Raw genomic sequence first — 25,266 nt, 5'->3', positions numbered from 1 at the left:
CAGTTCTTCATAAGTGTATCATATAAATATAAAGTTATATTTTTGAAAGACATCAGAAAGACCTGGAGGTCCTTTCTCTGATAGGTAGACATGGGTCAGGGTTATAGGCCCCCTCTAGGCCCCCTCTATGACTGTCAGTTTTTCATTCTGCCTTTGACTGAAGCTGTGAACGACTATAAACACATTTAATTTCCAATGTGGTCAGACAGCATGCCGTAAGAACCGACTCTGATCTACCATAAATCGACTCTTACCATTGAGGTGAGCCAGCAGTGCTGCACTTCTCTCTGAAATTGGAGAAACAAACATTGGATAAACCATACGTTTAGTATGTGACAAACTGAAGTGAATGAAGTTTAAATTAACAGTTTCTAACATCAGATCATTTTAAGGAACAGATTAATTTTCTCAGCAGAGTTAATCAGTCTGTGACTAAAACATTCTGATGTCTGTTCTGCTCTGTGTGGATTCAGGAGGTTTAAATTGGTCCTCTGGTTCTGATGTCATCAGGAGGCGTGGTGTCTCTACAAGGTCAAAGGTCAAAGCCTGAACCTACCAGAACAACCCATTCAGATGATGCATCTGATTTAGACTGAGTCAGAAACTGATCAATTAAATTAAAAATTGACATTTACCGTCATCTGATGGGCTCTCTGCAAGAAACACAAGACAGACAGAGAAATCTTTATTTTTATCTTCATCATCTATCATTTTATCTATAGCATATATATAATCTATTACTACTATTATTGATTAATATGGATGTTAATGAAGTGAGTCACATTTATTTGTAATATAATTATTTGTATAAACTTTCATAACTGTATCAATATTTAAAGCTAATATAACATCATAAAGTGAGCTGCTATGGCTAAAGTGATTTAGAATATCTTTAACATTTATAATGTGATCAATAACAGTTTAAACCCTTAAAAGTGATAAACAATCCTTAAAAAAAAGAATACATTATTATCAAGAGTTGTAGTGTTTAATAATAACTTGTACATGTTATGGATTAAATTAAATTAAATTAAATATAAATTGCATTATTAATTTGTACAAATACTAATAAAGACATAAATGTATTTATCAATCAAAAATAATTAAAATATATAATTGATTAAAAAGTATATTTAAAACCAATATAATTATGTAATTAAAAATAATGATGAACAATATTTGTCACAAAGTCTAAAGTGAAAAAAGTAATAATTTATAATCTTGTGTTTTATATTAATATTATAGACTGAGAGTTACCCTAACCCTAACCTGTGAGAGCAAACCTATAAGTTAATAAATTTATTAGTAAAGACAATAATTAATTACTGATTGATGAATAATCATTGTGAATAGATAATAATTTGATCCTTTATATGAATCCTCTATAACTGATTTAAAGAGTTAAAGAAAACAGTTAAAATGTTTGTCAATAAAGTGAAGCATTAATCATCATAAAGTTACTATTAAACATGAATAAAATGAGTAATATTGATTATTAATCTGTAATGATTTCAGCTTACCAGGAACTGGAGCTGTCAGAGAAACAGCAGCAAAAGCGAAGAGCAAGATGACACACCTGTAACACACATACGCACATACACACACATAACCACACACACACACACACACACACACACACACACACACACAAACACAAAGATAAATATCATGCCATAAAATAAATGAACAAGATGAATAAACAACTAAATATTCATGTAGACAACACAGACAGCCTCATTTAATGGACAGTACAGTAAAGCAGTTACAGTGAAGTAGTTACAGTGAAGTAGTTATAGTAAAGTAGTTACAATGAAGTAGTTACAGTGTAGTTATAGTAAAGTAGTTACAGTGAAGAAGTTATAGTAAAGTAGTTACAGTGAAGTAGGTACAGTGAAGTAGTTATAGTAAAGTAGTTACAGTGAAGTAGTTACAGTGAAGTAGGTACAGTAAAGTAGTTACAGTGAAGAAGTTATAGTAAAGTAGTTACAGTGAAGTAGTTACAGTGAAGTAGTTACAGTAGTTACAGTGGGGTAGTTATAGTGAAGTAGTTACAGTGAAGTATTTACAGTAAAGTAGTTACAGTGAAGTAGTTACAGTAAAGTAGGTACAGTGAAGTAGTTACAGTAAAGTAGTTATAGTGAAGTAGTTACAGTGAAGTATTTACAGTAAAGTAGTTACAGTGAAGTAGTTACAGTGAAGTAGTTACAGTAAAGTAGGTACAGTGAAGTAGTTACAGTAAAGTAGTTACAGTGAAGTAGTTACATTGAAGTAGGTACAGTAAAGTAGTTACAGTGAAGTAGTTATAGTGAAGTAGTTACAGTGAAGTATTTACAGTAAAGTAGTTACAGTGAAGTAGTTACAGTGAAATAGTTACAGTGAAGTAGTTATAGTACTAGTTACAGTGAAGTAGTTGCAGTGAAGTAGGTATAGTAAAGTAGTTAAAGTTACAGTAAAATATTTACAGTAAAGTAGTTACAGTAAAGTAGTTATAGTAAAGTAGTTACAGTAAAGTAGTTACAGTGAAGTAGTTACAGTAGTTACAGTGTAGTAGTTACAGTGAAATAGTTACAGTGAAGTATTTACAATAAAGTAGTTACACTGAAGTAGTTACAGTGAAGTAGTTACAGTAAAGTAGTTACAGTGAAGTAGTTACAGTGAAGTAGTTACAGTAAAGTAGTTACAGTGAAGTAGTTGCACTGAAGTAGTTACAGTAAAGTAGTTACAGTGAAGTAGTTACAGTGAAGTAGTTACAGTAAAGTAGTTACAGTAAAGTAGTTACAGTAAAGTACTTATAGTAAAGTAGTTACAGTAAAGTAATTACAGTAAAGTAGTTACAGTGAAGTAGTTATAGTAAGGTAGTTACAGTGAAGTAGTTGCACTGAAGTAGTTACAGTAAAGTAGTTACAGTGAAGTAGTTACAGTGAAGTAGTTATAGTAAGGTAGTTACAGTGAAGTAGTTGCAGTGAAGTAGTTATAGTAAGGTAGTTACAGTGAAGTAGTTATAGTGAAGTAGTTACAGTGAAGTAGTTACAGTGAAGTAGTTATAGTGAAGTAGTTACAGTGAAGTAGTTACAGTAAAGTAGTTACAGTGAAGTAGTTATAGTAAAGTAGTTACAGTGAAGTAGTTACAGTGAAGTAGGTAAAGTAAAGTAGTTACAGTGAAGTAGTTATAATAAAGTAGTTACAGTGAAGTAGTTACAGTGAAGTAGTTACAGTGAAGTAGTTGCAGTGAAGTAGTTATAGTATAGTAGTTATAGTGAAATAGTTACAGTGAAGTAGTTATAGTAAACTAGTTACAGTGAAGTAGTTACAGTGAAGTAGTTGCAGTGAAGTAGTTATAGTAAAGTATTTAAAGTTACAGTAAAGTAGTAACAGTAAAGTAGTTACAGTGAAGTACTTACAGTAGTTACAGTGAAGTAGTTACAGTGAAGTAGTTATAATAAAGTAGTTACAGTGAAGTAGTTACAATGAAGTAGTTACAGTAAAGTAGTTACAGTGAAGTAGTTACAGTGAAATAGTTGCACTGAAGTAGTTATAATAAAGTAGTTACAGTGAAGTAGTTATACTGAAGTAGTTACAGTGAAGTAGTTAAAATGAAGTAGTGACAGTGAAATAGTTACAGTGAAGTAGTTACAGTAGAGTAATTATAGTAAAGTAGTTAAAATTACAGTAAAGTAGTTACAGTAAAGTAGTTACAGTTACAGTAAAGTAGTTACAGTAAAGTAATTATAGTAAAGTAGTTACAGTAAAGTAGTTATAGTAAAGTAGCTATAGTAAAGTAGTTACAGTAAAGCAATTATAGTAAAGTAGTTAAAATTACAGTAAAGTAGTTATAGTAAAGTAGTTACAGTAAAGCAATTATAGTAAAGTAGTTAAAGTTACAGTAAAGTAGTTACGGTAAATTAGTTTTAGTAAAGTAGTTGAAGTTACAGTAAAGTACTTACAGTAAAGTAGTTACAGTAAAGTAGTTATAGTTACAATAAAGTAGTTACAGTAAAGTAATTATAATAAAGTAGTTAAAGTTACAGTAAAGTAGTTACAGTAAAGTAATTATAGTAAAGTAGTTAACGTTAAAGTAAAGTAGTTACAGTAAAGTAGTTACAGTAAAGTAGTTATAGTAAAGTAGTTACAGTAAAGTAATTATAGTAAAGTAGTTAAAGTTACAGTAAAGTAGTTACGGTAAATTAGTTTTAGTAAAGTAGTTGAAGTTACAGTAAAGTAGTTACAGTAAAGTAATTATAGTAAAGTAGTTAACGTTAAAGTAAAGTAGTTACAGTAAAGTAATTATAGTAAAGTAGTTAAAGTTACAGTAAAGTAGTTACAGTAAAGTAGTAACAGGAAAGTAGTTAGAGTAAAGTAATTATAGTAAAGTAGTTAAAATTACAGTAAAGTAGTTACAGTAAAGTAGTTATAGTAAAGTAGTTACAGTAAAGTAATTATAGTAAAGTAGTTAAAGTTACAGTAAAGTAGTTACGGTAAATTAGTTTTAGTAAAGTAGTTGAAGTTACAGTAAAGTAGTTACAGTAAAGTAATTATAGTAAAGTAGTTAACGTTAAAGTAAAGTAGTTACAGTAAAGTAATTATAGTAAAGTAGTTAAAGTTACAGTAAAGTAGTTACAGTAAAGTAGTAACAGGAAAGTAGTTACAGTAAAGTAGTTAGAGTAAAGTAATTATAGTAAAGTAGTTAAAATTACAGTAAAGTAGTTACAGTAAAGTAGTTACAGTAAAGTAGTAACAGTAAAGTAGTTACAATAAAGTATTTAAAGTAATTATAGTAAAGTAGTTAAAATTACAGTAAAGTAGTTACAGTAAAGTAGTTACAGTAAAGTAGTTAGAGTAAAGTAATTATAGTAAAGTAGTTAAAGTTACAGTAAAGTAGTTACAGTAAAGGAGTTATACTAAAGTAGTAACAGTAAAGTAATTATAGTAAAGTAGTTAAAGTCACAGTAAAGTAGTTACAGTAAAGTACTTATAGTAAAGTAGTTACAGTAAAGTAATTACAGTAAAGTAGTTAAAGTTACAGTAAAGTAGTTACAGTAAAGTAATTATAGTAAAGTAGTTAAAATTACAGTAAAGTAGTTACAGTAAAGTAATTATAGTAATGTAGTTAAAGTTACAGTAAAGTAGTTACAGTAAAGTAGTTACAGTAAAGTAGCTATAATAAAGTAGTTACAGTAAAGTAATTGCAGTAAAGTAGTTAAAGTTACAGTAAAGTAGTTACAGTAAAGTAGTTACAATAAAGTAAGTATAGTAAAGTTGTTAAAATTACAGTAAAGTAATTACAGTAAAGTAGTTACAGTAAAGTAGTTACAGTAAAATCATTATAGTAAAGTAGTTAAAATTACAGTAAAGTAGTTACAGTAAAGTAGTTACAGTAAAATAGTTACAGTAAAGTAATTATAGTAAAGTAGTTAAAATTACAGTAAAGTAGTTATAGTAAAGTAGTTACAGTAAAGTAGTTATAGTAAAGTCGTTACAGTAAAATCATTATAGTAAAGTAGTTACAGTAAAGTAGTTACAGTAAAGCAATTATAGTAAAGTAGTTACAGTAAAGTAGTTACAGTAAAGTAGTTATAGTAAAGTAGTTACAGTAAAGTAGTTATAATAAAGTAGTTATAGTAAAGTAGTTACAGTAAAGTAGTTATAGTAAAGTAGTTACAGTAAAGTAGTTATAGTAAAGTCGTTAAAGTTATAGTAAGGTAGTTACAGTAAAGTAGTTATAGTAAAGTAGTTAAAATTACAGTAAAGTAGTTACAGTAAAGTAGTTATAGTAAAGTAGTTATAGTAAAGTAGTTACAGTAAAGTAATTATAGTAAAGTAGTTAAAATTATAGTAAAGTAGTTATAGTAAAGTAGTTAAAATTACAGTAAAGTAGTTACAGTAAAGTAGTTATAGTAAAGTAGTTACAGTAAAGTAATTATAGTAAAGTAGTTAAAGTAAAGTAATTACAATAAAGTAGTTAAAGTTACAGTAAAGTAGTTACAGTAAAGTAGTTACAATAAAGTAAGTATAGTAAAGTTGTTAAAATTACAGTAAAGTAATTACAGTAAAGTAGTTATAGTAAAGTAGTTATAGTAAAGTAATTATAGTAAAGTAGTTACAGTAAAGTAGTTATAGTAAAGTAGTTACAGTAAAGTAATTATAGTAAAGTAGTTAAAGTTACAGTAAAGTAGTTACGGTAAATTAGTTTTAGTAAAGTAGTTGAAGTTACAGTAAAGTAGTTACAGTAAAGTAATTATAGTAAAGTAGTTAACGTTAAAGTAAAGTAGTTACAGTAAAGTAATTATAGTAAAGTAGTTAAAGTTACAGTAAAGTAGTTACAGTAAAGTAGTAACAGGAAAGTAGTTAGAGTAAAGTAATTATAGTAAAGTAGTTAAAATTACAGTAAAGTAGTTACAGTAAAGTAGTTATAGTAAAGTAGTTACAGTAAAGTAATTATAGTAAAGTAGTTAAAGTTACAGTAAAGTAGTTACGGTAAATTAGTTTTAGTAAAGTAGTTGAAGTTACAGTAAAGTAGTTACAGTAAAGTAATTATAGTAAAGTAGTTAACGTTAAAGTAAAGTAGTTACAGTAAAGTAATTATAGTAAAGTAGTTAAAGTTACAGTAAAGTAGTTACAGTAAAGTAGTAACAGGAAAGTAGTTACAGTAAAGTAGTTAGAGTAAAGTAATTATAGTAAAGTAGTTAAAATTACAGTAAAGTAGTTACAGTAAAGTAGTTACAGTAAAGTAGTAACAGTAAAGTAGTTACAATAAAGTATTTAAAGTAATTATAGTAAAGTAGTTAAAATTACAGTAAAGTAGTTACAGTAAAGTAGTTACAGTAAAGTAGTTAGAGTAAAGTAATTATAGTAAAGTAGTTAAAGTTACAGTAAAGTAGTTACAGTAAAGGAGTTATACTAAAGTAGTAACAGTAAAGTAATTATAGTAAAGTAGTTAAAGTCACAGTAAAGTAGTTACAGTAAAGTACTTATAGTAAAGTAGTTACAGTAAAGTAATTACAGTAAAGTAGTTAAAGTTACAGTAAAGTAGTTACAGTAAAGTAATTATAGTAAAGTAGTTAAAATTACAGTAAAGTAGTTACAGTAAAGTAATTATAGTAATGTAGTTAAAGTTACAGTAAAGTAGTTACAGTAAAGTAGCTATAATAAAGTAGTTACAGTAAAGTAATTGCAGTAAAGTAGTTAAAGTTACAGTAAAGTAGTTACAGTAAAGTAGTTACAATAAAGTAAGTATAGTAAAGTTGTTAAAATTACAGTAAAGTAATTACAGTAAAGTAGTTACAGTAAAGTAGTTACAGTAAAATCATTATAGTAAAGTAGTTAAAATTACAGTAAAGTAGTTACAGTAAAGTAGTTACAGTAAAATAGTTACAGTAAAGTAATTATAGTAAAGTAGTTAAAATTACAGTAAAGTAGTTATAGTAAAGTAGTTACAGTAAAGTAGTTATAGTAAAGTCGTTACAGTAAAATCATTATAGTAAAGTAGTTACAGTAAAGTAGTTACAGTAAAGCAATTATAGTAAAGTAGTTACAGTAAAGTAGTTACAGTAAAGTAGTTATAGTAAAGTAGTTACAGTAAAGTAGTTATAATAAAGTAGTTATAGTAAAGTAGTTACAGTAAAGTAGTTATAGTAAAGTAGTTACAGTAAAGTAGTTATAGTAAAGTCGTTAAAGTTATAGTAAGGTAGTTACAGTAAAGTAGTTATAGTAAAGTAGTTAAAATTACAGTAAAGTAGTTACAGTAAAGTAGTTATAGTAAAGTAGTTATAGTAAAGTAGTTACAGTAAAGTAATTATAGTAAAGTAGTTAAAATTATAGTAAAGTAGTTATAGTAAAGTAGTTAAAATTACAGTAAAGTAGTTACAGTAAAGTAGTTATAGTAAAGTAGTTACAGTAAAGTAATTATAGTAAAGTAGTTAAAGTAAAGTAATTACAGTAAAGTAGTTAAAGTTACAGTAAAGTAGTTACAGTAAAGTAGTTACAATAAAGTAAGTATAGTAAAGTTGTTAAAATTACAGTAAAGTAATTACAGTAAAGTAGTTATAGTAAAGTAGTTATAGTAAAGTAATTATAGTAAAGTAGTTACAGTAAAGTAATTATAGTAAAGTAGTTATAGTAAAGTAATTATAGTAAAGTAGTTAAAGTAAAGTAATTACAGTAAAGTAGTTAAAGTTACAGTAAAGTAGTTACAGTAAAGTAGTTATAGTAAAGTAGTTAAAATTACAGCAAAGTAGTTACAGTAAATGTAGTTATAGTAAAGTAGTTATAGTAAAGTAATTATAGTAAAGTAGTTAAAATTACAGCAAAGTAGTTACAGTAAAGTAGTTATAGTAAAGTAGTAACAGTAAAGTAATTATAGTAAAGTAGTTAAAATTACAGTAAAGTAGTAACAGTAAAGTAATTATAGTAAAGTAGTTAAAATTACAGTAAAGTAATTACAGTAAAGTAGTTATAGTAAAGTAGTTATAGTAAAGTAGTTAAAATTACAGCAAAGTAGTTACAGTAAATGTAGTTATAGTAAAGTAGTTATAGTAAAGTAATTATAGTAAAGTAGTTAAAATTACAGCAAAGTAGTTACAGTAAAGTAGTTATAGTAAAGTAGTAACAGTAATGTAATTATAGTAAAGTAGTTAAAATTACAGTAAAGTAGTAACAGTAAAGTAATTATAGTAAAGTAGTTAAAATTACAGTAAAGTAATTACAGTAAAGTAGTTATAGTAAAGTAGTTATAGTAAAGTAGTTACAGTAAAGTAATTATAGTAACGTAGTTAAAATTACAGCAAAGTAGTTACAGTAAATGTAGTTACAGTAAAGTAGTTATAGTAAAGTAGTTATAGTAAAGTAATTATAGTAAAGTAGTTAAAATTACAGCAAAGTAGTTACAGTAAATGTAGTTATAGTAAAGTAGTTATAGTAAAGTAGTTATAGTAAAGTAATTATAGTAAAGTAGTTAAAATTACAGCAAAGTAGTTACAGTAAAGTAGTTATAGTAAAGTAGTTATAGTAAAGTAGTTAAAGTAAAGTAATTACAGTAAAGTAGTTAAAGTTACAGTAAAGTAGTTACAGTAAAGTAGTTACAATAAAGTAAGTATAGTAAAGTTGTTAAAATTACAGTAAAGTAATTACAGTAAAGTAGTTATAGTAAAGTAGTTATAGTAAAGTAATTATAGTAAAGTAGTTACAGTAAAGTAGTTATAGTAAAGTAGTTACAGTAAAGTAATTATAGTAAAGTAGTTAAAGTTACAGTAAAGTAGTTACGGTAAATTAGTTTTAGTAAAGTAGTTGAAGTTACAGTAAAGTAGTTACAGTAAAGTAATTATAGTAAAGTAGTTAACGTTAAAGTAAAGTAGTTACAGTAAAGTAATTATAGTAAAGTAGTTAAAGTTACAGTAAAGTAGTTACAGTAAAGTAGTAACAGGAAAGTAGTTAGAGTAAAGTAATTATAGTAAAGTAGTTAAAATTACAGTAAAGTAGTTACAGTAAAGTAGTTATAGTAAAGTAGTTACAGTAAAGTAATTATAGTAAAGTAGTTAAAGTTACAGTAAAGTAGTTACGGTAAATTAGTTTTAGTAAAGTAGTTGAAGTTACAGTAAAGTAGTTACAGTAAAGTAATTATAGTAAAGTAGTTAACGTTAAAGTAAAGTACTTACAGTAAAGTAATTATAGTAAAGTAGTTAAAGTTACAGTAAAGTAGTTACAGTAAAGTAGTAACAGGAAAGTAGTTACAGTAAAGTAGTTAGAGTAAAGTAATTATAGTAAAGTAGTTAAAATTACAGTAAAGTAGTTACAGTAAAGTAGTTACAGTAAAGTAGTAACAGTAAAGTAGTTACAATAAAGTATTTAAAGTAATTATAGTAAAGTAGTTAAAATTACAGTAAAGTAGTTACAGTAAAGTAGTTACAGTAAAGTAATTATAGTAAAGTAGTTAAAATTACAGTAAAGTAGTTACAGTAAAGTAATTATAGTAATGTAGTTAAAGTTACAGTAAAGTAGTTACAGTAAAGTAGCTATAATAAAGTAGTTACAGTAAAGTAATTGCAGTAAAGTAGTTAAAGTTACAGTAAAGTAGTTACAGTAAAGTAGTTACAATAAAGTAAGTATAGTAAAGTTGTTAAAATTACAGTAAAGTAATTACAGTAAAGTAGTTACAGTAAAGTAGTTACAGTAAAATCATTATAGTAAAGTAGTTAAAATTACAGTAAAGTAGTTACAGTAAAGTAGTTACAGTAAAATAGTTACAGTAAAGTAATTATAGTAAAGTAGTTAAAATTACAGTAAAGTAGTTATAGTAAAGTAGTTACAGTAAAGTAGTTATAGTAAAGTCGTTACAGTAAAATCATTATAGTAAAGTAGTTACAGTAAAGTAGTTACAGTAAAGCAATTATAGTAAAGTAGTTACAGTAAAGTAGTTACAGTAAAGTAGTTATAGTAAAGTAGTTACAGTAAAGTAGTTATAATAAAGTAGTTATAGTAAAGTAGTTACAGTAAAGTAGTTATAGTAAAGTAGTTACAGTAAAGTAGTTATAGTAAAGTCGTTAAAGTTATAGTAAGGTAGTTACAGTAAAGTAGTTATAGTAAAGTAGTTAAAATTACAGTAAAGTAGTTACAGTAAAGTAGTTATAGTAAAGTAGTTATAGTAAAGTAGTTACAGTAAAGTAATTATAGTAAAGTAGTTAAAATTATAGTAAAGTAGTTATAGTAAAGTAGTTAAAATTACAGTAAAGTAGTTACAGTAAAGTAGTTATAGTAAAGTAGTTACAGTAAAGTAATTATAGTAAAGTAGTTAAAGTAAAGTAATTACAGTAAAGTAGTTAAAGTTACAGTAAAGTAGTTACAGTAAAGTAGTTACAATAAAGTAAGTATAGTAAAGTTGTTAAAATTACAGTAAAGTAATTACAGTAAAGTAGTTATAGTAAAGTAGTTATAGTAAAGTAATTATAGTAAAGTAGTTACAGTAAAGTAATTATAGTAAAGTAGTTATAGTAAAGTAATTATAGTAAAGTAGTTAAAGTAAAGTAATTACAGTAAAGTAGTTAAAGTTACAGTAAAGTAGTTACAGTAAAGTAGTTATAGTAAAGTAGTTAAAATTACAGCAAAGTAGTTACAGTAAATGTAGTTATAGTAAAGTAGTTATAGTAAAGTAATTATAGTAAAGTAGTTAAAATTACAGCAAAGTAGTTACAGTAAAGTAGTTATAGTAAAGTAGTAACAGTAAAGTAATTATAGTAAAGTAGTTAAAATTACAGTAAAGTAGTAACAGTAAAGTAATTATAGTAAAGTAGTTAAAATTACAGTAAAGTAATTACAGTAAAGTAGTTATAGTAAAGTAGTTATAGTAAAGTAGTTAAAATTACAGCAAAGTAGTTACAGTAAATGTAGTTATAGTAAAGTAGTTATAGTAAAGTAATTATAGTAAAGTAGTTAAAATTACAGCAAAGTAGTTACAGTAAAGTAGTTATAGTAAAGTAGTAACAGTAATGTAATTATAGTAAAGTAGTTAAAATTACAGTAAAGTAGTAACAGTAAAGTAATTATAGTAAAGTAGTTAAAATTACAGTAAAGTAATTACAGTAAAGTAGTTATAGTAAAGTAGTTATAGTAAAGTAGTTACAGTAAAGTAATTATAGTAACGTAGTTAAAATTACAGCAAAGTAGTTACAGTAAATGTAGTTACAGTAAAGTAGTTATAGTAAAGTAGTTATAGTAAAGTAATTATAGTAAAGTAGTTAAAATTACAGCAAAGTAGTTACAGTAAATGTAGTTATAGTAAAGTAGTTATAGTAAAGTAGTTATAGTAAAGTAATTATAGTAAAGTAGTTAAAATTACAGCAAAGTAGTTACAGTAAAGTAGTTATAGTAAAGTAGTTATAGTAAAGTAGCTATAGTAAAGTAGTTACAGTAAAGTAATTATAGTAACGTAGTTAAAATTACAGCAAAGTAGTTACAGTAAAGTAGTTACGGTAAAGTAGTTATAGTAAAGTAGTTAAAATTACAGCAAAGTAGTTACAGTAAAGTAGTTATAGTAAAGTAGTTATAGTAAAGCAATTATAGTAAAGTAGTTAAAATTACAGCAAAGTAGTTACAGTAAAGTAGTTACAGTAAAGTAGTTAAAATTACAGAAAAGTAGTTACAGTAAATGTAGTTATAGTAAAGTAATTATAGTAAAGTAGTTAAAATTACAGCAAAGTAGTTAAAGTAAAGTAGTTATAGTAAAGTAGTTACAGTAAAGTAGTTATAGTAAAGTCGTTAAAGTTATAGTAAGGTAGTTACAGTAAAGTAGTTAAAGTAAAGTAGTTAAAATTACAGTAAAGTAGTTACAGTAAAGTAGTTATAGTAAAGTAGTTATAGTAAAGTAGTTACAGTAAAGTAATTATAGTAAAGTAGTTAAAATTATAGTAAAGTAGTTATAGTAAAGTAGTTAAAATTACAGTAAAGTAGTTACAGTAAAGTAGTTATAGTAAAGTAGTTACAGTAAAGTAATTATAGTAAAGTAGTTAAAGTAAAGTAATTACAGTAAAGTAGTTAAAGTTACAGTAAAGTAGTTACAGTAAAGTAGTTACAATAAAGTAAGTATAGTAAAGTTGTTAAAATTACAGTAAAGTAATTACAGTAAAGTAGTTATAGTAAAGTAGTTATAGTAAAGTAATTATAGTAAAGTAGTTACAGTAAAGAAATTATAGTAAAGTAGTTATAGTAAAGTAATTATAGTAAAGTAGTTAAAGTAAAGTAATTACAGTAAAGTAGTTAAAGTTACAGTAAAGTAGTTACAGTAAAGTAGTTATAGTAAAGTAGTTAAAATTACAGCAAAGTAGTTACAGTAAATGTAGTTATAGTAAAGTAGTTATAGTAAAGTAATTATAGTAAAGTAGTTAAAATTACAGCAAAGTAGTTACAGTAAATGTAGTTATAGTAAAGTAGTTATAGTAAAGTAGTTATAGTAAAGTAATTATAGTAAAGTAGTTAAAATTACAGCAAGGTAGTTACAGTAAAGTAGTTATAGTAAAGTAGTAACAGTAAAGTAATTATAGTAAAGTAGTTAAAATTACAGTAAAGTAATTACAGTAAAGTAGTTATAGTAAAGTAGTTACAGTAAAGTAATTATAGTAACGTAGTTAAAATTACAGCAAAGTAGTTACAGTAAATGTAGTTACAGTAAAGTAGTTATAGTAAAGTAGTTATAGTAAAGTAATTATAGTAAAGTAGTTAAAATTACAGCAAAGTAGTTACAGTAAATGTAGTTATAGTAAAGTAGTTATAGTAAAGTAATTATAGTAAAGTAGTTAAAATTACAGCAAAGTAGTTACAGTAAAGTAGTTATAGTAGAGTAGTTATAGTAAAGTAGTTACAGTAAAGTAATTATAGTAAAGTAGTTAAAATTACAGTAAAGTAATTACAGTAAAGTAGTTATAGTAAAGTAGTTATAGTAAAGTAGTTATAGTAAAGTAGTTACAGTAAAGTAATTATAGTAACGTAGTTAAAATTACAGCAAAGTAGTTACAGTAAAGTAGTTACGGTAAAGTAGTTATAGTAAAGTAGTTAAAATTACAGCAAAGTAGTTACAGTAAAGTAGTTATAGTAAAGTAGTTATAGTAAAGCAATTATAGTAAAGTAGTTAAAATTACAGCAAAGTAGTTACAGTAAAGTAGTTATAGTAAAGTAGTTAAAATTACAGCAAAGTAGTTACAGTAAATGTAGTTATAGTAAAGTAGTTAAAATTACAGCAAAGTAGTTACAGTAAAGTAGTTATAGTAAAGTAGTTATAGTAAAGTAGTTACAGTAAAGTAATTATAGTAAAGTAGTTAAAATTACAGTAAAGTAATTACAGTAAAGTAGTTATAGTAAAGTAGTTATAGTAAAGTAGTTACAGTAAAGTAATTATAGTAACGTAGTTAAAATTACAGCAAAGTAGTTACAGTAAAGTAGTTACGGTAAAGTAGTTATAGTAAAGTAGTTAAAATTACAGCAAAGTAGTTACAGTAAAGTAGTTATAGTAAAGTAATTATAGTAAAGTAGTTATAGTAAAGTAGTTATAGTAAAGTAGTTACAGTAAAGTAATTATAGTAACGTAGTTAAAATTACCGCAAAGTAGTTACAGTAAAGTAGTTATAGTAAAGTAATTATAGTAAAGTAATTTTAGTAAAGTAGTTAAAATTACAGCAAAGTAGTTACAGTAAAGTAGTTATAGTAAAGTAGTTATAGTAAAGTAGTTACAGTAAAGTAGTTATAGTAAAGTAGTTACAGTAAAGTAGTTATAGTAAAGTAGTTATAGTAAAGTAGTTACAGTAAAGTAGTTGGAGTAAAGTAAAGAATATAATGTAAAGAACATATCCTGAAGAACGTAAAAGTTATCTCTCATTGATTTACATGATAATGGAAAGAATGTAAAGTGAGGATTGTCAGGTGTGTAGAATGACTGGTGGGTGAAATCAGTCATCAGTCTGAAGGGTTAAATGATTGTGTTTCCTCCTCAGAAAAAAAACAAAGCATCTCTTCTTTTCCAACATATAGAGAGAAGCGAGCTGCAAAACAAAACCGGAGCTCAGGTCCTCAAAGAGACAGAAAAGCTTTAGGTTCATTCTGAGAGTCAAGTGTCAGATGAAAAAGCTGCTTTATCCTTGAAACACTGGAGTCCTTCAGCTGCTGTTCTGCAGAGCAGACATAGAGACAGCTGACTAATACAGTCCTCATACTGACAGCAGCAGCAAAGTAAGAGTCCAGGATCCATTCAAAGTAAACAAAGATCAGCAGGAAAATGTTGAGTCACAATGAAAAGTTCAGTTATTGTTTTTTTGTGTTAATGATGTAACTTTAAACTGCAGCCTTTATGTGACAGAAAAACTCAAATGTCAGAAGCTGAAAAACCGGTCTGGCATGAGTAAAATCACAGAGTAGAGTCTAATTAGAAACAACAATAGAAATATCAGATAATCACTGGGTGGCATCAACTCGACAACACAAACTGCTCAAAGTCAAACATGAGAGAAACGTCAAGCAATTACCTCATTACACTCATTACAGTAATAATGTCATAGTGAGCAGAGAATGTTTCCACAAGCCGCATAACATTTCATCATGTGTCATAATGTTTCATAAAGTTTCACAAAGTTTCATATTTCATCTGCTGCAAAATTTCAGCGAACATAGTGATAGATGTGTGGCTGATGTAGAATTAATTTAGTTCCTTCATTCAACTAATCTGAAGCCGGTGAACTAAAATAAAACATGTTTCTCAGGAGAAGAAAAGAACAAACTCACCGTCGCAGCATGTTGTTGTTCAGCAGGTGACTGTAAATGTGATCAAACTTCAGTTTCTTGAGTTTCTGAACTCAGCTGAAAGAGGGCAGCAGCTTTTTATACTCAGTCCCTCCTCCTCCTCCTCCTCCTCCTCCTCCTCCTCCTCTGGATCCCCTGTCTGCCTGTCTGTCTGTCTGACTGCCTGTCTATCTGTCTGTCTGTCTGTCTGTCTGTCTGTCTGTCTGCCTGTCTGTCTGTCTGTCTGTCTGCCTGCCTGTCTGTCTGTCTGTCTGCCTGCCTGCCTGCCTGTTTGTCTGTCTGTCTGTCTGTCTGTCTGTCTGTCTGTCTGTCTGCCTGTCTGTCTGACCAGATTTACAGTATATAACTAAACTGAGTACACCCCTGTGCAATATCGGTAATATATTAAATGATTCACAAGTGAAGTATTTTAGGGTGAAGTGTAGTGTATTTAATCTTATTTGTAATTAAAAACAAACAGGTTGGATAAGTAAGTACACCTGTGACCACTGTGGCCTGTCTGATGAAACATGGCTCCACATGGTGAGAAACTGCCTGAACAAGTAAGAAACCAGATTGTAAAACTCTGTAAAGATGGGAGAAGATACAAGATCAGTGGGCTGCTGAACATAAGCCCAAACACAGCTGCACCAGTGGTTAGCAGGTACAAGAGGACCCATACTACTAATAACAGAAGGTGCAGTGGCCATCCTCAAAAAATGACAGCATGGACAATTCACTATTTATGCAGCCTTGCATTGAAAAGCAGATGGGGAAGAGCTTCTGCCTTGGCACAACAATTATCTGTGGAAACTGGTGTCTCAGTGACTGCTCAGAATGCGCGAAGAACACTGCAGGAGGTCAACCTCTACGGACATGGAGAAAACTACTGCTCACAAAATGGCACAAAACAGCAAGATTAAACTTTGCCAAAGAACATGAAAAGAAGCCCGATGAATACTGTCGGCGCATTGTTTGTTCAGATGAAACCAAAATAAATTAGTTTGGATCAGATGGGGTCCAGCATGTTTGACGTGGACCTGTCCAGGACTACCAAAGTGACTGCATAGTGCCGACTGTGAAACATGGAGGTGGGAGTGTGCTGATGTGGGGCTGCATGAGTGCGAAAGGTGTAGGGGAGATGACGTTTATTGGTGGCACTATGAATGCAAGTTTGTAATCCCAAATACTGAATGAAAAGATGACTCCCAGTCTCTAAAAGTTGGCAAGAGAGGAATTTTCCAACATGACAATGATCCAAAACACACTGCAAAAATCAATTAAAGGGAAAAAAGTGAAAACTATGACCTGGCTGAGTTTGACCTCTGACCTGAATCCAACAGAACACATTTAGAGAATTTTAAAGAGGAAGAGCAACAAAACCCCTCCAGCAAAGAGCAGCTGAAAAGAATAATCTATGAAGAATGACAGAACATCTCCACAGATTTGTTCAAGACCGGTATCGTCCCTGCTCAGGAGGATTGAGTTTGGCATCAGAAATAATGGTGGGCATACCAAATATTAAAAAAGAATGGGCTGTGCTGAGTTTAGTTGCAGTTTGTTCTTAAATATGGACCCATCATTATAGTTTAATTAGTCAGATATTCTGTTTTTCAAATGAATTAGCTTCTTGGGTTTTGTCCAAAAACTAATAAATTGTATTAAATGGACAGGGTTTGTATTTACTTCACATTTAATTGATACTGACTATGGGTGTTATATACTGTAAACTGGGTTTAGATCAGATCACTGCAGATTTTGTTCCGGGGAAGCAACTCAACCTGTCTGACTTTAAACTGACTACCAGGAAATGTCAAGAAATATATACTGTGTGTGTGTGTGTGTGTGTGTGTGTGTGTGTGTGTATGTGTGTGCTATGCCTGGTATGCAGAACTGGTTGGGCAATACTTCATGAGAAACACAAAGAGATTATGAGAAGGAAGTTCTTAAAATAAACTCAGTTAAAGGTAACAACATGTTAAAAACATGTTAACATTTTACCAAAATATTAACAGCATGTGACCAATGTCCTTAATACATTCATGAGCAAGGACCACAACCTGAATGAAATGCAAATGATGGTTTAATGATCATGAACTTGGGACACTGTGATTACTGGATGAATATGAAGCAAGAAGAATGGTGGCGGTGTTGGAAAGGCTTCATCCCGGGCTCAGCAGACCCACAAAAACCTTCCGAGGAATTCAGTGATAACTGAGAATTGTATGGATCTTGCAGGTTGGAGTGAATGTATGATTGGTAAGCTTGGGAGGACCAACGACCCATGACTTTGATTAGGTGATCTGGGACTCCTTGGCTGGAGGCCGACGTGGCTGCTCCAATACAGAAGGAATGACAGGAAAACAAATTGGGAAAGAGTCTGGGCATGATGAGATTCTGTGATGGGAAGAGGGTCAAATGGGGAAACATTTTGAGATTTTTGGATTTGGATGAAACGTTCTAGAGACTTAATAGGACTTAGATATGAATCTAGTTTGAAATAGAGTACAGGGACTGGATTGCCACTTTGTTTTGTTTACTGAACGTGTAGGTTGGACACGCAAGGGTGGCGACCTGGATTTCATTTGATACATGAGGAGGTAAATTCAGAGCGCTGAAGGAAACCGAAGAAAGCCAGCAGAAACATGGATTCCAATATGCAAGCCAGATGCTGAGATATGTGTCCCGAACGTGTTGATGCAGAGGGAGAGGAGGTCAGAAGTCAATGGGAGATGGTGAGGGATTGGCATTTAAGGCCTTTCATGAGTAACAATTTATAATTTACAATTTCATTTAGCAGACGCTTTTATCCAAAGTGACATACATCTGAGAACAGGGGGAACCTGTAGGCAGCTTATTCCACTTACGTACACTTTGATAGTGGGTATTTTAATTGGCAGTGACAGATGGGGGTGGGAGAAGAAAGTAATAAGCGTGGTTACATCAATAGGAGGAAAATGTAGGTTGAACATATTGTCAAAGGAGTGAAAGGAATTTCAGGCTGTTCAGTAGGTAGAGAGATTGCTATGGATGAGGCTATTGATGATGGCTTTTTGGGATAAACTAATAATCTGGGTGATGGAGGGTTTGTGTCATGTGAAGGTGTAGATAATGCAAGTGAGAACAGGTGAGAAATTAAAGAATGGCCTTGAGAAATGATGTGCATGGGTAAGTTAAAGAGGCCAAGGAGGGAGAGCAGCTGTCGTTTTGTGCAGTGGGCGGTGAGGAGAAGTTGCAGAGGAGATGAATGTGATTAGGTTTCTGGAGCGGTAATAAGCCTGAAGCAGGATGGTGTCGAGAGTTATGCCAAGGAACTCTTGTCTTCCGACAAGGAAAAACCAAACTCGGACAAGACAGAAAATGGATTGGTTAGACCACGAGCTAGGGGCAAAAAAGGAAGAGAGGGGATGAGAAAGTCAGACAATGAGCCAAACAACTTGGGGCTACTTTTGCAGCCAAAAATGAGCCTTACAGCGAAGTAGTAGGCCCCCTTCCAGTGAACCCCAAAGGCCGCCATTAATCGTGGTGAATGGGGAGGACTTTAAATGTGATGTCAGCTTTTGAGTATGATGAGTTGCATGATTCATAGTGGAATATCAGAGAGAAAGGTCTTCACTGGGAGTTAAAATAGGGAATGGTTACCATGAGGATGTCATGAAGTCATTACTACTGAGAGCTATAGGAATACATGGATCAATAGAGTTATGACTCTTTGTCAGCCAAAGTGCTGAAAAGGAACCTAGGGCTGTTTTTATTCTCTTCTATTAATGCTGAGTAATAGGCGGCTCTGGCATTACAGAGGGCCTTCCTATATGTTTTAAGACTATCTTGCCAGACTAAGTGAGATTCTTCTAGTTTGGTGGAACGCCAAATCCTTTCAAGTTTTTGCGATTTTTGTTTTAATTTGTGGGTTTGGGAGTTAAACCATGGAGCTAACCTCTTATGTTTTATTATCTTCCTTTTTAAGGGGGCGATGGAGTCGAGTGTTATTGGTAATGAGCCTGCAGCACTATCAACAAGATTATCAGTTTGGGAGGAACTAAAGTTAACATAAGAGTCCCCTGTAGTATTGAGACATGGCAGTGAATTCAGTACTGATGGAACTGCTTCCTTAAATTTATCTACAACACTATCAGAGAGACATCTAGTGAGGACATTTTTGTCTAATGGTGTGTAATCCAGTAATAGGAATTCAAAAGTTATCAAATAATGGTCTGATAAAATAGGATTTTGTGGAAAAACTATCAAATGTTCAATTTCGATGCCATAAGTCAGAACAAGGTGGAGGGTGTGGTTCAGACGGTGAGTGGGATTATTTACACACTGAGAGAAGCCAGTTGAGTCTAATAATGAGATAAACACAGTGCTGAGACTGTCACTATCAACGTCCACATGAATATTAAATCACCTACTATAATTACTTTATCTGTACTAAGCACAGAGTACGGACCAGGAGGACGGTTCACTATAACACATAGAACTGGCTGTAAAGTTTTCCAGGTTGGCTGAGAGACTAAGAACAAGACTTTCTAATGAGTTATAATGAAGTTCAGGTCTAGAGTTGATAATGAGGCTGAGACTCCTCCTCCTCGGCCAGTGTCTGGAGGAATGTGAGTATTAATATGACTGGGAGGACTGGATTCATTAGACTGACATGTTCTTCATAACACAGCCAGGTTTCAGCAAGACAATCAATCAATATGATGATCTGAGATTAAATCGTTTACTAATACGGGTTCAGATGACAGAGATCTAATGTTCAAGAGTCCACATTTAATTCTCTTATTTTGTTGAACTGTTGCAGTAGTGGTTTTAATTTTTATTAGATTTTTATGAATGAATCCTCTTTTATTTATTTCAGATTTAATTGATTTAAGTGTTTTGGGGACAGACACAGTCTCTATGTGGTTTTGGGGACAGACACAGTCCCTATGTGGTTTTGGGGACAGACGCAGTCTCTATGTGGTTTTGGGGACAGACGCAGTCTCTATGTGGTTTTGGGGACAGACACAGTCTCTTGTAACGGGTATAGGAAGGACCCAATAGCAGCACAAATGACACTGGTTTAAACTCAGCAGTCTTTATTTCACACGATGTCAAGGAAATATTAGCACGGTCGGAGAAACACAGTTTTTGAACCCCGATCCTCCACTCCCACAGCGGACAAAGACCAGGGAACAGGCAGGCAGAACTCAGAGTCAGGGACAGAAGGCTGGTGGGTTTACCGGGGCAGAGACGAGGAGCGATGGTCGAAGACAAGCTGATCAGAAACCAGGAAGGCAGTCCAGTGAAGAGAGCAAGATGACTGAGCATAGTAGCGTAGACAATCTGACAAGAAGGGAGTGGGCCGAGGCAGCTTATATACAGGCTTGATTGCAGATGATGAGCAGGTGGGAGCGCCAGGTGAAGGTGGTTGAACTAATGAGGGGTGTGGCAGAGCAGAGAGTGAGACTGAATGATTGGATAATTCCCACAGCAACAGGTGAGGGGGAGAGCAGACTCTGACAGAACCCTCCCCTCAAGGGATGGCTCCCGACATCCCTAAAAAGGCACTATAAACGGGGCAGGAGATGGGCCTACAACTCCTGGGAGTCGGACCAGTCCATTTCCTCAGCCGGGTGGGTGGAGGGGGTCTGGTGGAGGGATTCTCCATCATCTGTAGCTTCCCCCAAGGAACGGTCCTCCAGAGGCCGGTCTGGTGGAGGCAAAGTGCGGGCTCCCCGACGGGCAGGCATCTTAACTGGCTGGTCAGGATGACACCGATGAAAATCAGCAATGAGGTTGGGGTCGATGATGAAACGAGCAGGAACCCAGGATCTCTCTTCTGGGCCATACCCCTCCCAGTCCACCAAGTACTGAAGGCCTCTCCCCCGCCGGCGGGAGCGCATCAGGCGGTGCACCGTGTAGACTGGACCCCCGTCAACAATGCGTGGAGGAGGTGGTGGCGGTGCTGCAGGGACCAAGGGACTGTCATGGACCGGCTTCACCTTGGAGACATGGAAGGTTGGATGGACGCGCATAGAGCGCGGGAGCTTCAACCGTACTGCAACGGGATTGATGACTTTCTGTATAGTGAAGGGTCCGATGTGTTTAGGTGCCATCTTCCTGGATTCCACGCGGAGGGGCAGGTCTCGGGTGGAGAGCCACACTCGCTGACCCGCTTGGTAAGTAGGTGCAGGGGTGCGGCGGCGGTTGGCAGCGGCAGTGTAGCGGTCCACAGACCGAAGGAGGATGGAACGGGCCCGGAGCCAGGTTCTGCGGCAGCGGCGGATGAAGGCTTGGACAGACGGGCAGGAAACCTCCTTCTCCTGGGTGGGGAACAATGGTGGTTGATAGCCGTATGCACATTGGAAAGGAGAGAGGCCGGTGGCAGAGCAGATGAGGGAGTTGTGGGCATATTCTACCCACAACAGCTGTGAGGACCAGGAGGAGGGGTTCTGGGAGGCCATGCACCGCAGGGCTGTTTCCAACTCCTGGTTCATGCGCTCCGTTTGCCCATTGGTCTGAGGGTGGAAGCCGGAGGACAGACTGGCGGTGGCACCCAGGAGACTGCAGAACTCTCTCCAAAAAACAGAGGCAAATTGAGGCCCAGGGTCTGACACCACATCGACAGGGAGGCCATGAAGACGGAATATGTGGAGCAGGACCAACTGAGCAGTTCTCTTGGCTGAAGGGAGCTTGGGCAGAGGCACGAAGTGGGCCATCTTACTGAAGCGGTCCACAATGGTCAGGATGACAGTATGGCCTTCAGAAGAGGGAAGGCCTGTCACAAAGTCCATGGAGATGTGGGACCATGGGCGGTGGGGAACAGGAAGAGGCTGTAGAAGTCCTGCTGGGGCCCGGCGGGAGGTCTTGTGTTGATTACAGACCGGGCAGGCTTTGACGAAGTCCTGGGTGTCCTCTTTCAAGCTGGGCCACCAGAAGCGCTGGAGGAGGGCGTGCTGTGTCCGTCGAGCACCAGGGTGGCAGGAGAGCTTGGAGGAGTGGGCCCACTGCAGCACCTCTGACCTCAAGGCTGGAGGGACGAACAAGCAGTTTGGCGGGCAGGAGCTGGGACCAGGCTGTCCCTCAGCCGCTGCTCTCACCCTCTCCTCGATGTCCCAGGTCACCGCGGCGATAAGACAGGACCCAGGGAGGATGGGCTCTGGCCTCTTTCCAGATTCCTCCACTCTCTGGAATTGCCGGGACAGGGCGTCAGGCTTGGCATTACGAGACCCAGGGCGGTAGGAGAGGGTGAAGTTGAAACGGGCAAAGAACAGGCACCAACGGGCTTGGCGGGAATTCAGTCTTTTAGCTGATCGGATGTACTCCAAGTTCTTGTGGTCAGTCCAGACCAGAAAAGGCTCTTTGGTACCCTCCAACCAATGCCGCCACTCTTCAAGAGCCATCTTCACTGCCAGCAACTCCCTGTTGCCAATATCATAATTCCTCTCAGCAGGCGACAAACGCCGAGAGAAGAAGGCACATGGGTGGAGCTTCTGGTCAGTGGCAGAGCGCTGGGACAGGACACCCCCTATCCCCACATCAGAGGCATCCACCTCCACAATGAACTGGCGATCAGGGTCGGGCATCTGAAGGATGGGTGCTGAGGTGAACCGTGTCTTGAGAGTTTGGAAGGCTTTGTCAGTGGAAGGTGACCACTGAAAAGGCACCTTGGAGGAGGTCAGGGCGGTGAGAGGAGCTGCCACGGAGCTGTAATTGCGGATGAAGCGGCGGTAGAAATTGGCAAAACCCAGGAAGCACTGAAGCTGTTTGCGGGACTCAGGAACAGGCCAGGAGGTGACGGCAGAGACTTTAGCTGGGTCCATCTGTAAACTGTCTTTTGCAACTATGTACCCCAGGAAGGACACTGAGGAGGCATGGAACTCACACTTCTCAGCTTTAACAAACAGGGAGTTCTCAAGGAGGCGCTGGAGGACGGCTTGGACATGGTGAATGTGTTCATCTCTGGACTGGGAGAAGATGAGAATGTCATCCAGGTAGACAAAGACGAACCGGTTGAGCATGTCTCGAAGAACGTCATTTACCAGGGCCTGGAAGACGGCGGGGGCATTGGTGAGGCCGAATGGCATGACGAGGTACTCGTAGTGCCCTGTCGGGGTGTTGAAGGCCGTCTTCCACTCGTCTCCCTCTCTGATGCGGACAAGGTGATAGGCGTTGCGCAGGTCGAGCTTGGTGAAAATGGTGGCCCCCTGGAGCAGCTCGAAGGCGGAGGAGATGAGTGGCAGCGGGTACCTGTTCTTGATAGTGATGTCATTTAGCCCTCGGTAGTCAATGCAGGGTCTCAGGGTCTTGTCCTTCTTCTCCACGAAGAAAAAACCCGCCCCGGCAGGGGAGGAAGAAGGACGGATGAGACCCGCAGCCAGAGAGTCATTGATATAAGTCTCCATGGCTTTTCTCTCAGGCTCAGACAAGGAGTACAGGCGCCCCTTGGGGGGTGAAGTCCCAGGCAAGAGGTCAATAGCGCAGTCGTAGGGACGGTGCGGAGGCAGAGATGTGGCTTTGGCTTTACTGAAGACTAGGCAGAAGTCGTGGTACTCCGGCGGCACCCTGGAGAGATCGGGCGAGGAGCTGGGGCTGGGGGAGTGAAGTGGCAAGGAGGCTTGCTGCAGGCACCTGAGATGACAGGAGGGGCTCCACCCTTGAATGGCCCCCGTGACCCAGTCGATGTGAGGGTTGTGAAGACGGAGCCAAGGATACCCCAGGATGAGAGGCAGATGGAGTGAGCTCAGGATGTGAAACTGGATTGTTTCGTGGTGGTTGCCAGAGAGCAGCAGATGGACAGGGGAGGTTTGATGTGTGACGTTGCCCAAGATGTGTCCATCTAGGGCTCTAGCGGGAACCGGTTGTGGCAAAGGAACCCGCCCGAGCCCCAACTGAAGGGCCAGCTCCTCGTCAATAATGCAGGCATCAGCCCCAGAGTCAATGAAGGTAGCCATGGTGTGGGGACCGTCCGGAAGGAGGAGCCGGGCCTGGAGCAGAGCTCTTTGGGGACGGGGAGACACTAGGGAAGTTGGGCTCACCAGGATCTCCCCCATTACTGATGAGCCCTGGCTTTTCTTTGCTGGACATCTGGAGATGAAGTGCCCTGCTGCTCCACAGTAAAGGCAGAGGTTGGCCTTACGGCGATGCTCCTTCTCCTCTGGGGTGAGGGAGGTGCGTCCCAGCTGCATAGGCTCAGGATCCCCTGTCTGCAGAGCTGAAGAAGAGGCAGAGTTGGCTGTGACGGCACCCCCATGGGAGCGGGACGGCAGAGGGCAATGGCCTCCCCCTTGACGCTTCTCTCGTTGCCGGGCCTGGATGCGGAGGTCGATGCGGGTGGTCAACTCAACCACCCCATCCAACGTGGTGGGCAGGTCATGGGAAACCAGTTCATCCTTGATGTAGTCGGCCAACCCGTTGAGGAATGCGTCGCAGAGGGCCGAGTTGTTCCACTTGCTTCGGCTGGCTCTGGTGCGAAAGTCTATGGAATAGTCTGCCACTGTTCTCTCGCCCTGTTTCAGTCCAATCAGACCTCCGATTGCCTCAGGACCACAGGTATCCAAGCCAAACACTTTGCGAAGCTCTGTGGCAAACAGGTCAAAGGAAGCACAGGCTGGTGACCGTCTCTCCCACTCGGCTGTCCCCCATAACCGAGCTCTGCCCGTCAGATGGTTGATGACGAATGCAACCCTCGCTCCCTCAGTGGCGAAGGTGCGGGGCTGCAGAGCAAACAGGAGAGAGCAGTTGGTGAGGAAAGGGCCACAGGTCTCTCGATCACCCTCGTAGCGCTCCGGGATTCCCACCCGGGGCTCAGGGGCATCCATGGGTGGCAAAGGGGCTGGAGCAAGTGCAGGAGCGGTAGCAGGCGGAGCAGGAGGAGAAGCAGCCCCAGAGGCTTGAGGGGCTTGGGTTAGCAGGGCTGTTAACTGCTGCAGCTGTCCAGCTAACATTGTTAGCGCCTGCTCGTGGGCTGCTGCTGCCTGTTTGGTTTCAGCCACAGCTGTTGTCATCATGGCCTCATGCTGTTGAAGG

General features: G+C 35.4%; 1 protein-coding gene across 9 annotated transcripts in view; it reads right to left on the bottom strand.

The window, feature by feature from the left end:
* Nucleotides 1-15,335, bottom strand: part of stm (starmaker) — a 29,127-nt gene extending 13,792 nt beyond the window's left edge. For all 9 annotated transcript variants that reach the window (XM_067611918.1, XM_067611921.1, XM_067611923.1 and 6 more), the window contains exons 1-4: nt 15,256-15,335; nt 1,521-1,576; nt 636-653; nt 255-287 (exon numbers count right to left, since the gene is read on the bottom strand). In XM_067611918.1, the coding sequence (XP_067468019.1) occupies nt 255-287; nt 636-653; nt 1,521-1,576; nt 15,256-15,266 (118 nt within the window). In that variant the 5' untranslated portion in view covers nt 15,267-15,335. The remainder of the gene's footprint in view (nt 1-254; nt 288-635; nt 654-1,520; nt 1,577-15,255) is intronic.
* Between the last annotated feature and the right edge of the window lie 9,931 nt (nt 15,336-25,266).

Source organism: Thunnus thynnus, chromosome 15 (genome assembly GCF_963924715.1).
Source record: "Thunnus thynnus chromosome 15, fThuThy2.1, whole genome shotgun sequence".
In the NCBI taxonomy this organism is placed as follows: domain Eukaryota; kingdom Metazoa; phylum Chordata; class Actinopteri; order Scombriformes; family Scombridae; genus Thunnus; species Thunnus thynnus.
Note: the sequence above shows the minus strand (reverse complement) of the source record. Positions and strands in the feature narration are given on the sequence as shown.